The sequence below is a fragment of the Typopeltis vanoorti genome, chromosome 6, assembly GCF_054136105.1.
Source record: "Typopeltis vanoorti isolate ZY-2024b chromosome 6, IOZ_Tvanoo_1.0, whole genome shotgun sequence".
Classification (NCBI taxonomy): domain Eukaryota; kingdom Metazoa; phylum Arthropoda; class Arachnida; order Uropygi; family Thelyphonidae; genus Typopeltis; species Typopeltis vanoorti.
Window position 1 is genome coordinate 80,846,290 of NC_143554.1, and position 14,363 is coordinate 80,860,652.

A 14,363-nucleotide genomic window follows, 5' to 3' on the forward strand; every position below is an offset into this window, starting at 1 on the left:
AGAATAAGGTAATGAGTGATGGGAGAATGAGACATCATTCTGGAAACCATATGAAGATCACATGAGTAAGAAAGCAAAAAATATATTTTTACATGGAGTATGGTAAATAGAACATGTTACCAGAACAGGTAGTGACTTCTTCAATGTAAAAAGTTTTCAATGTGAAGTATATGTATTGTGGTCTGATGAGAATATGGCTTCTTGTAATAGATCTTGTGAATCCATGAAGTCCTGAAAATATTATCACATTATAATAATTTCCTTTTTATTGCAGCCATTCTTGGAAAAGTTACTTTTTTTATTTTTTATTATTTTTAATGCACTTCCCACCTGATGTGTCAACCTGCTGGCAGTGCCAAAAGGTTGTTAGCATGCCATTAGATTTTTCACATTGTCTAGTTTGCATGTTTATATTACGGGAAGAATGCATCAAACTCATCATAAGTGTGAACAGCACTAAGACTGTATGAACATGAAAATGCAGTTAAATCTTTTTCAACATGACACATGTGACAAAATGCTGTTAATATTTTCTTTTCTGAAATTTTTTATTACTATTATATTTTTCCCTTTGTTGTTGTTGTTGTTAGCTACTAATGTTTTTTTTTTTTTTTTTTTTTTTTGTAAAAGAACCAGAATCAAATTATCTCATAGCTGGCATGCAGAAAAAAAATTTTTATATGTGTGCCATCTGCATATCACAAGTTATCTCAATATATTTGCTCCTGAAGAAAAATTAGTCCTATAAAAAGCAAGTGCTTTATGGTAACTAACTGCATGGTGATGTTAGTGCAATCTTGGTGCTGCTCACTTCTAATGAGCTGAAAAAGTTCCTTTCCTGCATTGATCTAGAAACTGCTAATATAAACATACAAGCGACAAAAACATCTTATCACCACTCCAATGTTGCAATTTTTGTATTTATTTTACAAGCCTGCCATGTTACGTCTCTTATTTATTCATTTGTAATCAGTGGTGAGCTATAAGGGGCTTGCAGGGACTCATCCCAGCCCTTTGTTAAATTTTTCTCATATTTGTGAGCTCCTTGTTCTTCTTGTTTAATTTTTTATTTAAAAAAAAAAAAAAAAAGAAAAAAAAATTAAATATATTAAGCGACAAACTCATACAGTAACCTAACAATGATTTTATTAAATAAAATATTATATTATATTACTGTTACTACCATTTTACAAATAAGAATTCACTTTTAGTAATTGCATATAAATAAATAGGACTATAAAATATGTCCCTTGATTGGTACCTTTGATTATCACTTGAAGTATAAAAACAAAGAGAAATATTGTACTTCAATAATATTGTTTTTAGATAATATTTATTTATAGATTGTTTGTCATAAAAACTCCTATTGCAAACAAGAGAAATTTATTTTGTTTATAAAAAATGCGGACTATTTCATATGTGCGATTATAAAAGATTTTATTCTTATTATATTTTGATAGTAAAAAATTGTTTTTCTTATGTAACATAAATTAACACAGATAATTGTGTGCAAATATTTCATGTTTAGATCATGAAATATTGGTTTAAAATGGATAGCCTTCACAGGTTGTCCCTTCATACTTTTTGATTGACACTTGTACACAAGCTGTATCAATAAAGATTTTTGTGTGAAATATGGCTTTTTTTTTTTTTTTTTTTTGCTCGACGATGCAAGCCCTTCGTTAAAATTTGCATAGCTCACCACTGCTTGTAATCTTGTAGTCCATGACAAAGTTCATTATGATAAGTATGAGATAATTCATAGTCACTAGTCAATGTGTTAAATAATCAGTATGTATATTTTCCCCATCACATCAGAAATGAAAAAACAGAATACCATGAATAACAGATTAAAGTTATAAAGATGTGATTCAGATTATGGTATTGAAACAAAGCTAAATTTTAACAATCATTCATGTAAACTTGAATTTGTTCAAGTATTGTGCAATTTCTCTAATAATTGGTAACTGATGATTACTAAATTATATAATAAAACAAAAATATACCATCATTATAAAATCCAACTGCCTTACCATCATCAGCATTCAAGAATCCATGCCGGACTAAGAAGTCCAATGCGACTAGAGAGCTTGTAAGTTTAAAATCATCAGTCACCACAATTTTTTTCAGCTGAAAAAGAAGAGATATTAACAAATTTAATAAACTTTTTTTTCCACTATTCTAGGACATTCATAGTGGAGATACTTATCAATAATATATTTCACCACTTTTTAAACCTAAAGCCTATATTTCAAAGAGATTAGAAATACTGATTTGTTTAAAATAACTCACCATAAGTTCAAATTTTACTTTTGACTTTATTGGCATTACTTTTGTTTTCCAAGCCTAGTGGCAGATGTTACTAGGCTTGGAAAATAACCCCCCCCCCTTGTTTCAGGTAGGGAGAATTTTATTATGCCTTTACCAGGCTTATTTATGTTAGCCAATCTTGTGCTGGCAAGGTTCTCTCTTGTAGAGCTCTCCCACAAAAAAAAAAGTGTCTCTACCAGGAAGCAGATAGATGGATCATCAGTCTAAAAACATACAATTAATAGGAGCAGACATATAGCCTTAGTATTATACAAGTCTGAAAAAAAGTGTGCTTTGGATATTAAGACAATTGACTTAAGTCATTAGCTTCTATATACAAGCAGACTAGTTGTGAAGATACTTCACATGCAAACTTTGATTGCCTGACATGTATAAAGGATTAAATGAATATAATTTCTTTGCAAGTTTAACTTAATTTAACAGACTATGGAAAAAAAGGATTAATTAATTAACCTTCAGTGGTGGATTTCCAAATGCCCACTGGACTTAATATGGGAACTGAAGATTATTATTATCATTATTATTATGTGACACCTCCAAGGAGTCCAAAGATTCATCGAGGGAGGGGCCCCTGCTCTATAACTCTCTGTCTCCACACTTAATCCATCAACAATTTAGTTACTATTTTTGGCCAACCAAAGTCACTATATAAGGCCAAACACACTTTGGTTGGCTTTATGTCTTGCAGCTATTTTCAAGAATTTTACTATCACAAAATGTCTTGTTGTCTTGTTAAAAGTTTTGTCTCTAGAAACGAAATGGAAAAACACTCCAAAATGCCCACATTCATGCCATGGTTCATTTGCACGCACACACACACACACACACACCGCTCACAGCACCACTCACTCATTTGTAAACCACACTCTGCATCACTTTTTACATAATGTATCCCCCCCCAAGTTATTGCAATTTTTCTTTTTGTTCCTTAATTTATGGAAATCAGTACACACTACCACAAACCAGAATAATCGAGTTTTGCAGAGCATACTATTTCTACCTGTCACAGGGTCTAATGAAGAAAAATAAATCATTCACAGATGGAATACAAAAGCACTTCTGAGATTTGTATGCATGTTCTTGGCTTTGGAAAGGTGGATTTTAGTGAAATTTTGGTATCCTTATAAAAATCTATCTAGTCTCAAATTTCTATTTCAATCAGACCATTTGCAGGAACGAAATCTGGCAAAATGTTGAAATGATACAAACAAAACTCTGTTATGGCCAGATAGAATTTAATGAAACTGTATTAATTTAATGAAAACCCTACAAAAAATCCCTGAATCATTTATTTAAGTTAAACTTTACTATTTTTAGTAGTTAGGCAAAACTAAATTATCTGCATGCAGAACATAAGTCACAAATGATTTGTTTTGTGGTTCAACTGTTATGATTATGATAACCATACAAGAACACGATTATGAAATGTTACTTTAAGACTGTTGCCCATGATTAATCTAAACAAAAAAGGCCCTTTTATGTTTACTGACAAATTCTTTTTTTTTTTCAAATATATATTTCAGCAAATTTGACATGGAGTTAAAAGCTGGTTGCAGATATTCTTGAGAGAGCCAAGTTAAATGCATAATTGAAATGCCACAGGCTAAACTTTAGAAGTCTATAATGTGGATGGCACCGATGTTCAGGCTCTTAGGATATAGCATATACTGAAATAGATCATCTGCTTATACCTTCATGTTGGCAGCCATAGATATATCCTCCTGATAACATGCATTAACCCATCTATATAGGAATGAACTCATGTAGGTATCAAGTGTAGCATCTGAATTCTTCAGAGAAAAGTTATGCATCTATGGTACTTGGTATATCACTTGGTGGCAATGAGTTTCATCACCCAATATGATAATCGCTCTGCACAATGTATGCTTGAAGTGGCCAAAAAACAATGTTTACACTATAACACATAAACCAAACTTGTTTCTGTTACTAATGATAACACTTTAGGAGATAAGCTTCTAGGTCAGCTAGTGAATGGGCTTGCTACTACTATTTGCCAGCTCAGTCCTAAGAAATTCAAGTAGTGGTGGAAATATTGCTGAGACCATGATTTGCAGAGGAGAGGAGGGTGACATTTTCAAAGTATGTGGCTTAATAAAGAACCTGTAACTATATTCCATTCAGTTCACCTAAAGCAACCACAAAAAGTCAAGTTAAAAAAAAAAAAAAGAAAGAAAAGAAAAGAAAAACTGCATGCAAAAAGTAAATCTCCTCAAACTTTCCAGATACATTTTTTTATTTTTTAATTATACTCTCTTGGAATAAATATTCATATTTCACCTTTAATTTCAAAGGAATATGAATAATGGAAATATGAATATTTAGACATTCTCTGAATATTTTTTTTGATTTCGTCAATCAAATATCTTTTTGGATCATTCTATCAAATTAACTTGCTGCCTCTATGCTTTATGCTTGTCTATAGCTATGAAGCACACTAGCTTGATACCTATAGCTATCAAGCTAATGTGCTTGATTATAGCATATCCATAGTGACTAAAGAAATAGTCACTATGGATATGCTATAATCCATGTAGTCTGCTTGCTATAGTTAAGTTATGGAAAAAAAAACTGATTCCCATTCCTTTCTCAAGAAGTAAAATGCATAAGAAAGTAATGACATTTAGTGATTAACTATAGTTTCTTGAACTCCTCACACTAAACTTTAGCAAGTCTGTTCGGATCATCCCCCCCCCCTTGGGTCATGAATGGTCCTTCATTTACCTATTCCCCATTCAATGAAGAATTTCAAGTGTTGGTACTGAATATGATGTATTCGTATACATCACTACTGAATATAATGTTCTAAATAATTTTCAATCAAAGAGTGATAATTTTGGGGAGAAAACTATAGCTGAAGTCAGTAAACAAAGGAAATCCTACACTGATGACAGAACAAAATGGATTGGCAGGAACCATATATGAAGCACACAGTGCAATATTATTATTTATTATTATTATTATTTCGGGCGACTCCAGGGAGGCCCTAAACATCATGTTCACAGAACTATACAACATTCTCACAGTATCTGCAAATAATAATTGGTGAAAAAATAAAAAAAAGAAGAGAACTAAAAGAGTATGAAATTATAAAAATGAAAATCCAAAATTAACTTTTATATTCTGAAATGCTACAAAATCTTAAATTAATGTCACTTATCCAAAATTTTCACAATGAACTAAATATGTGCAGTCTGCAACATTAAAATCAAAAATTACTTGAAACTTCAACAGTCAGTCAATTGCATAATTGGTTGCCTCCAGTTACAAAGAGGGGTTGGAGGAGACACGAGTGATGAACAGCCTGTAAGAGTCAGCCTAAGGTAAAGTGACCTTTTTTTAAAATGATTTCAGGGACAGAGGACACAATTTTTAAATTATACATTTTTTTTTAAACAAACATTTTATCTGTACTTATTTACAAAATATGGATTTTTATACCACTTAACTAGGCATGTTAATTAACAAGAGGTTGAATATATTCCTAAAGAATGTGTCTTCTTACAGGTTTTGAAGCCAGTTTCTCATTGAAAGCAAAAATATAATCTGGAAGGTGAAATAAAATAAAATAAAAAATTGAGGACAAAATAAGCTGAAAAGACATGAGTCTTGTTTTTGGGAGTGTCTCTGAAAATTTGGGAATGAATGGTCAGCTTAGATTAACCTGCCTACTGGCCGAGGTGGATGAAATAGTGAGACCAAATTGCACTTCTTACCCATGTTATTCAACGAGTGTTACAGAATCGTATCCAGATTTAGATGGACATCTATAGATGTCGCCGGGTTTTTTTTGGGGGGGGGGGGTTAAGGAGAGATGATGGGCATAACTAGTATGAATAAGTCTCATCTCCTTAGGTTGACTAATGGAAACCAGCTGTTCAATACTTCTGTTACTTTCTTCTTCTTCTGGAAGCGACTGACTATAAAGTGTTTGACTGCCAAAGTTTTCAGTTTATTTTTGATTTTTACATGCATACTTAGTTCACTATGAAAATTTCAGGTAAGTGACATTAAGTTGAGAGTTTATTTTTCACTTGGTTAGACTATAATAAGTTTAGTTTAATCCTTTATCCAAGTGTGAGCAAACAAAGTTTACCTGAAAGTATCTTCAGAACTGAGCTAAGGTGGTGCAACACCAAGGCAACTCGTGGCAAAGGTGGAGAAAGCTATCATCACTCCTATCTCAGTATCTCCCATAATGCAAAGCACATTGCTTCTGCCTTGGTGTCTCCACTACTGGGCCTGGCTCCCACTGACAAGACCTCAATAAAGGTTGAAACCAGTCTGGGTAGTGGCCCTTGCCATAATAATGCATAGCATTACACATATCTGCAAGGAGATGTGCTTTGCATTATGGAAGATACTGAGATAGGAGTGATGATAGCTTTCTCCACCTTTGCCACGAGTTGCCTTGGTGTTGCACCACCTTAGCTCAGTTCTGAAGATACTTTCAGGCAAACTTTGTTTGCTCACACTTGGATAAAGGATTAAACTAAAGTTATTATGACATTAAGTTAATGTAACATTTCAAAATTTAAATGCAAAATGAAAATAGATTTTCATTTTTATAATATTACTCTTCTGCTCTATTTTTAAATTGCATTTTTTCAAATTGCAACTTATGTGCTTTATGTATGGTTTCTGCCAATCCATTATACTGTCATCAATATGCAATTTCCAACTATATCCCCTGGGATGAAAAGTTTTTCTACAAAGTTATCACTCTTCAATAGAAAATCATGCTACTTTGGCTATATAAAACATTGGGTATTTATTTATCTTTCTTTCTTATTTTTTTCAAGAAGCAGTGTGCATTGTTTGTAAAAGCATGATACTCAAAATTCTGTAAACTATTGTAAGCTGGATTACTTGGACTTATCCCCCCACTCAAACAAAGTTTTGTTGTTTTCAACCATAACATAATACAAATTTGATTTAGCGTCTATCAATGCAAATGTCAAAAACAAAGATCATTTTTTATTTTTTACTGAAAGAACACAAGACCCAAATATGAAATTACTGTATAAGGCACACACACACATACACAAAAAAAAAAAAAATAAATAAATAGTTTTGTCCTTTCTTTTATTTTCTAGTTTTAATACAAAACATCAATAAATTTAAGTATTACTTCCCACAACATCACTCCCAACAGATATATTTTATGACATAGTTTGTGATGTCATTTTTGAGGAAATTTATTTCAATATCATGAAGTTCGTGCTACTATTGTTTGCAAAGTGAACTTAAAATAGCATGGATTCTATTGTACTTAGACCAGATATTTTCTGTAGTTTGTTATAATGTATCATTTTGTTAGTGTTATTCACTATAGTGTGCATCTATAATAACTTTTGAGAGAGAGCAATGAAATTTAAACAAAGTAAACATAAATTATCCAATCACAACAAACTAACTAGTAAACTGAAACTGAATGAAAATAGTGCTTTCCCAGAAGCTGGTTCTCTCTCTCTGTCTCTCTCTCACTCACACACACACACACACACACACACACACACACACACACACACACACACACACACACACACACACACACAAGATCATTATATGTAATATATACTAATTTAACATGTTGAAAAGCTTTTATATATATATTTTGATTTTCAGACTACCAACATTACTGGAATTAACATGCAAATTAACTTTGAAAACAATTTCATGACCTTCTTACTTAATCAGCCATAAAAAAAAAGTTTAGAAATAATGCTTTTTGAAAAGTAGAAAAAGATTGGTATTAAAAAAAAAAAGAAAGAAAAAAAAAGAAATGTATAATGGATGAAGATCACATATATTTCATTTATAACCTGTGTCACAACATTGATCTATAAAAATAGATCAATGGTATGATTTTGAAAGTGAGTTCTTTCCCCCTATGCACATACAATAAATTTTACACATATAACACTAGTTTTATTACATTTTTAAAATATTTTTACTTCTTTATTGATTCGAAAAGTATCATTTGTACATTAAAACTAGCATTAACAGCAAAATTAAAATTAGCTTTAATTTTCCAAAATATGGGTGCTTGTTGGTAGACTAAGGTTTTTATACTTTTTTTAAAGATTAATTTTTATATTTTTTGCATATTTATTTTTTATGTAGTCCAGAAATCTCTAGAGACTGAATATGGAACTTTTTCAAGCAGCTTTGGGCTTTCAATAAGCGAGGCAGCGGTCCCACACTGGGCAATGAAATCCGCATTTCTCACTATCATTTACAAAAATCCATGCCAACAGCAGGATTTGAACCTGCAGCCAGGGCTGTACTTATGCACGGGTACAGCTGGGGACCCCAAAAAATTAGAGTAAATTTAAGGGCCCGTGAGTACTCTAGCCTCAGGAAAGGTATAAGTACAGCCCTGCCTGTAGGTTGGTCAAAGGGCAGAAAGGTTAACACCACAGAATTTCAAAACATGAAAGCTTTGCATCCTTGGCCAACATCTGAATTTTACTACAAAAAGTTTAATTAATATAATATATAAATATTATTATGTAATAATAAACATATAAATATAATTATGTATATAAAATTTGTTTAAAAAAATTTAATAAGAGACATACTTTTCCTTTTTCTCTTTCTCACACATTTAAGTTTAATTTTAAAACTAAATATATGTTAAGGTCTTCTAAATTAAACAAAGAAATAAAATCCTCTGCTTATCCTTTTTTAGAATTCACAACCTTGGCTTTCCAATACATTCAATATAATCAGTTCTGAAATAAGAGCTACCTCATTCTGATTCAAAGACATTTCTGTTCACTTAAATCACTTTCCTTAAACTGAAAGAAAAAGTCTACCTCAGTAGACTGTATCCTACCTCAGCAGACTTCAGTGTTAACATCATATGAGAAAACTTTTCCATGCTTTGAAAATTATTCGTGAGAAGAAACACTCTGAATAAACTCTGTTGGCTTTTCAGTGTTCTATAAATAATCCTGACACACATGAAATCAATTCTTCTTTTTCTGAATGAACGTTTGTTTTTTGTTTGCAGTATTCTATAATACATATTATAATGAAGAACAATAGAGGAAAACACAACTTTGAAAAACAACAGTAGACAAATTAACCAAAGGAATTCACCTTTTCCATACTATAATGTCATTTATCCTTTTAACACAATATTAGAGGCTGTCCAGATTTTTATTTTCTGGTGGTGGTTCACCGTTTGAAAGGAACACTTTCAGATAAATCTACTAGTCTCCAGTTCTGTTTCTTTAACTTTTTACTTTCTCTTCTCTAAAACATGTTCAATTACTTCTTCTCAACAACAAAACAAAAGCAGCTTCGACAGCTATTGCTGCAAGTTATACTGTTTCCTGAATTTCTGAACATGCATGCAGCTGCTTCAACCAACTGGTTTAAATTATAATGCAGGACAAACATGTTCTTCTTGCAGGACAAACATGTAAAATACATTTTCAGGTAAACAGTTTTATAATACCCTTTCATAGCCTATTTAAATTTAATTACAATAATACATTAAATTTTATGATAGGCTATTTAAAAATAAAAAACATGGAGGGGGGAGGGATAAGAGAAATTAATACATTATATCAATCTCCTTCCATTTTTTTTAAAATTAGAAGACTGCTTTATATATAAATCAGTTAATTTATTAAAGTATATTCTCGTAGAAAGGCTTATACGTTAGTTATACATGATTACTAAATAACTTAAGGAATTCACAATGTACACTAGAATATAAATTAAATTAAACTTTAATATATATTTCCAATATTTCAGCAACATCACGTTGCCATCTTCAAAGGAACTTAAGATAAAGACACGAGCACACAGGCACTACACCCAGTAAAAGAAGACAAAGTGAGGAAGCTATTGTTTCTCCTAAAAGTCCTGATGGTGCCCCCTAGCGGGCTATGTAGGTATTCTTGGCCGTTGAGCTGAAGGTCTCTTGATGTACGTCTCCCAAATTTGGGGAAGGCCCCAAATATAATAAAGAAATGTGCCATTATGTCCCATAATGGATGGCATTGATTCAACCCCACATACAACTTAGCTAAACATTTGGTCAAAGCGCTTACACACTATACTGGCAACACACTATCACACATAAAAAACTCAGTCCACTTCAAAGCCAGCTTGATCTCTTGTTACAGACCATACAGAAACTTGGCATCCCTTATCTGCTCCACTAAAGACCAACCACTTCCCCTAGATCTACCTGGTGTATACCAGGTCCCTTGCAGCTGTAAGCTGTCCTACTTTGGCCAAAAAGGCAGGACAGTGAATATCAGAACACAAGGACTACATCCGGTTACACCAGCACAGCCACTCTGGTCTTGCAGACCATGCTCTGGATACACACTACAGAATACGGTGGAAGAAAGCCACAGTAATACCATAACAAGTTCAAATTTGAAAGACTATTCATGGAATCAGCATGAGCCCTAAGAAACATGCCAAACCTCAACAAATTTGGTTGCATGAGACTGCCCCAAATTTGGGTGACGTACATCAGGAGACCTTCAGTCCCAACGGCCAAGAATAGTACATAGCCCACTAGGGGGCACCATCAGGACTTTTAGGAGAAACAATAGCTTCCTCGCTTCGTACTCATTGACTGTGTGTAGTGCCTGCATGCACGTGTCTTTATCTTAAGTTCCTTTGAAGATGGCAAAATTTCCCGAAATATATATATTAAAATTTAATTTAATTTATATTCTAGTGTACATTGTGAATTCCTTAAGTTATTTAGTAATCATTATTAAAGTATAAATAAAATAGTATAACTGAATGGTCATTAGATACTCCACACAATACACTGCTTGAAAAGAAGTCAATGGACCCCCCCCCACACACCATGGGAAAGGTGCATTGTAACAAGTCATGTGTTTGTAGCTGGTATAAATTGGAGGAATATGGTGGTGCTGCCAAGATAGTGCAACCGTGTCTGGGTGAAATGAATGCGAGAAGGGAACTGATGGAATGTGAAAGAGGCATTGTCACAGGATGCCACGTTGCAGTCCTATCTGTTTGGTGAATTGTTGACAAATTGGGCCATCTGAGGTCAACAATCAGTGATACCAAATCGAGATGGAAAACACAGGGAGTTAACTGCAAGTGTTTCCCACAGTGGATGATGCACCACACTCACTGAATGTGTGGGTTCAATAAAGGATAAAAATGGGAATAGAGTGACTGATGCAGAGGACATAGTGGAATTGTTCAATGAACACTTTATTGGTGTATTTCATCCTGGAGGAGTAAATTTTAATACTAGAGGGATAGGGCAGGTTCGAGATTTAGAGGTGCAGGAGGAGAGCGTGTTTCAAATACTGAGTGCTCTGGATGTCAGTAAAACTGTGGGACTGGATGGTATTTCACCACGAGTTTTGAGAGAATGTGCTAAAAAACTGACAGCTCCTTTGACCTGGCTTTTCAATGAAAGTCTGGCTATGGGAAAGGTGCCCAGGGAATGGAAGGAAGGTAAGATAGTGCCATTGCATAAGGGTGGTAGCGGACTGGAAGTGTCTAATTATAGGCCAGTTTGTGTGTCATCAGTAGTTGTTAAGATTTTGGAGAAATTAGTCAGGGACCATACAAAACATTGGGCAGATGAGGGTAATGTTATCTGTGAGAGTCAACATGGATTTGTGAAAGGGTGCTCTTGTTTTAGTAATATGCTAGCCTTTTATAATAAAGTTACAAGAGCAGTACATGAGGAAAAGGCATATACTGCCATTTTCTTAGATTTAGCGAAGGCATTTGACAGGGTTCCACATGATAAGCTGATATTTAAGTTGCAGCACATGGATTTGTATGTTGGATTGGTCAACTGGATTCAGGATTAGCTGTCTGATAGGTATCAGAGAGTTGTGTGTGGTTGGTAGTTTCAAGGAGGCAGAGGGTTACAAGTGAGGTCCCACAGGGCTCAGCTCAGTACTGGGACCTATATGGTTTAACCTTTATATCAATGATATTGTCAGTGAATTGCAGGGGGATATTCAGTTGTTTGCAAATGATGTGAAGCTGGGAAGGGTTATAAGTAAAGTGCAGATGTGGTAGTCCTGCAGGAGGATTTGAATAAGCTAGACAGATGGGCAAATGAATGGGGGTATAGGTTTAATGCAACAAAATGTAAGGTCCTGAGGTTTGGGACACATCGATGGGATGCTGCCTCCTCTATTGGAGGAGCTATACTGGAGGAAGCAGGGGAGACAAGAGATCTGGGTTGATGATTGATAGAAACCTGAAATTTAGGGGACATATTGCAAAGATGGTGAAGGTAACACAGAGGATTGCTGCAATAATGCAAAGGATGCTGACCTGCAGAGATAAAAGAGTTATCATTCCGTTGTATAAGACCCTGATCAGACCACACTTAGACTATTGTTCTCAGATTTGGTCCCAAGATTTGAAGGGGATAAATTAACTGTGGAAAGGGTACAAAGGCGGATAACAGTTTCAGGACTGTACAATGTTAGTTATGAGGATCGGCTGAGAGAATGTGGACTGTAGAGTTTGGTGGATAGAAGAAGGAGAGGCAATATGATTGAGACTTTTAAACTGTTGAGAGGTGGTTACAGGGTTGACACTGGGGAGTTCTTTCACTTGGTTGAACTGCAGGAAGGAGTGATGACAAGGGGCCATCCCTGGAAGTTATGAAAGGAAACTGTGAGCAAGAGGATGCAGAGTGGTTTCTTTGCGTGGAGGGTGGTTGAATCATGGAATGCATTGCCTGAAAGAGTGGTGAGAGCGAGAATGATCAATGAGTTTAAGGAGTGGTATGATAGACTGTGTTTCCTAGGAGGGACCTCCCACGATGAGTCTTGATAGACGTGTTTCCTAGGAAGGGCCTCCCGCGATGAGTCTTTTGACTCCATGGAGGCCTAAATAATAATAATAATAAAGGATAATATGTAAAAACCACCATTTGTCAGCCAACACATTGAATGCAGAGTTCCAGGCATTGACTGGAGCATGAATTCACACAAAACATTCAGAATCGAGACTCACAACATGGTTTTCCATGGTAGGACTGCAATATGTAAGCCCCCACACTACCTGAACCAACATGCTTCAGTGGGTGCAAAGAGCATGCACAGTGGAACATGGAAACTTGGAAAGCTGTGTTATAAAGCAAGGAATCATGCCACACTCTCTACCAAGCAGACCAATGGGTGTGGGTGTGTGGCAGATGCCCAGTGAATGTATCTCGCCAGCAGGCACAACCCCAACTATCAAATTTGGAGGTGATGGTGTGATGATATGGTCCTGTTTTTCCAGGTTTGGCCTCGGACCTCTGTTTGTGGTGCCCCACTGAACTCCAAGAGGTATTTGAAGTTTCTAGACAATGCAATGCTTCCTACTCTGTGGCATTTCTACATAACTGACCATTGTCTCTTTCAGCAAGACAATGCCTCATGTCATAAGGCTGCTGCTGTAACTGCATGGACAGAACATTACCACACCTGACTGGCCTCCACAGAGCACTGATCTCAACCCTATTGAACATTTGTGGGATGAAGTGTAGCACTGAGTGAGGTAAAGGGATGTCCACTCCACAACAGTCCAGGATCTCATTAAATGCCTACAGGAATAATGATCCAAACTTCCTACTGATCACTATTCTACTTGTGGACAGTATGCCCAGTAGGATTGCTGCAGTAATGAAGTAGTTTGAAAATTTGCACGAACAACATAAATGTTGTATTGAGTTAAAGAGAGATTATACTAAAAATAAATGAAGGATTCATCTTCCTGTAGTTGCTCTTTATTTTTATATGACTCTTGTCTAATTATTTAATGGGCACCCTATGTACATAGCCAAGACTCGATAAATACACTCGTTCACTTGTCCTTGGCGAGTAGTTGCAGACTGGACAAAATAGTTTTTTTTTTTTTTTTTAACTTTAAGAAAACAGAAGATTATGTATATATGCATAATGGGCTATTCTAGTAACAAAAATGAAAAATGAATGCAATGAATTATGTTCTCCAAAAAAAAAATAAAAATCAATGTTTTT

At 34.6% G+C, this 14,363-nt stretch overlaps 1 protein-coding gene across 1 annotated transcript in view; it reads right to left on the reverse strand.

Moving 5' to 3' along the window:
• The window catches only part of LOC150105630 (uncharacterized), a 169,545-nt gene that overhangs the window by 13,896 nt on the left and 141,286 nt on the right, over positions 1 to 14,363 (reverse strand). The window contains exon 7 of the mRNA XM_090394956.1: positions 2,034 to 2,130. Coding sequence (XP_090251082.1) covers positions 2,034 to 2,130 — 97 coding nt within the window. The remainder of the gene's footprint in view (positions 1 to 2,033; positions 2,131 to 14,363) is intronic.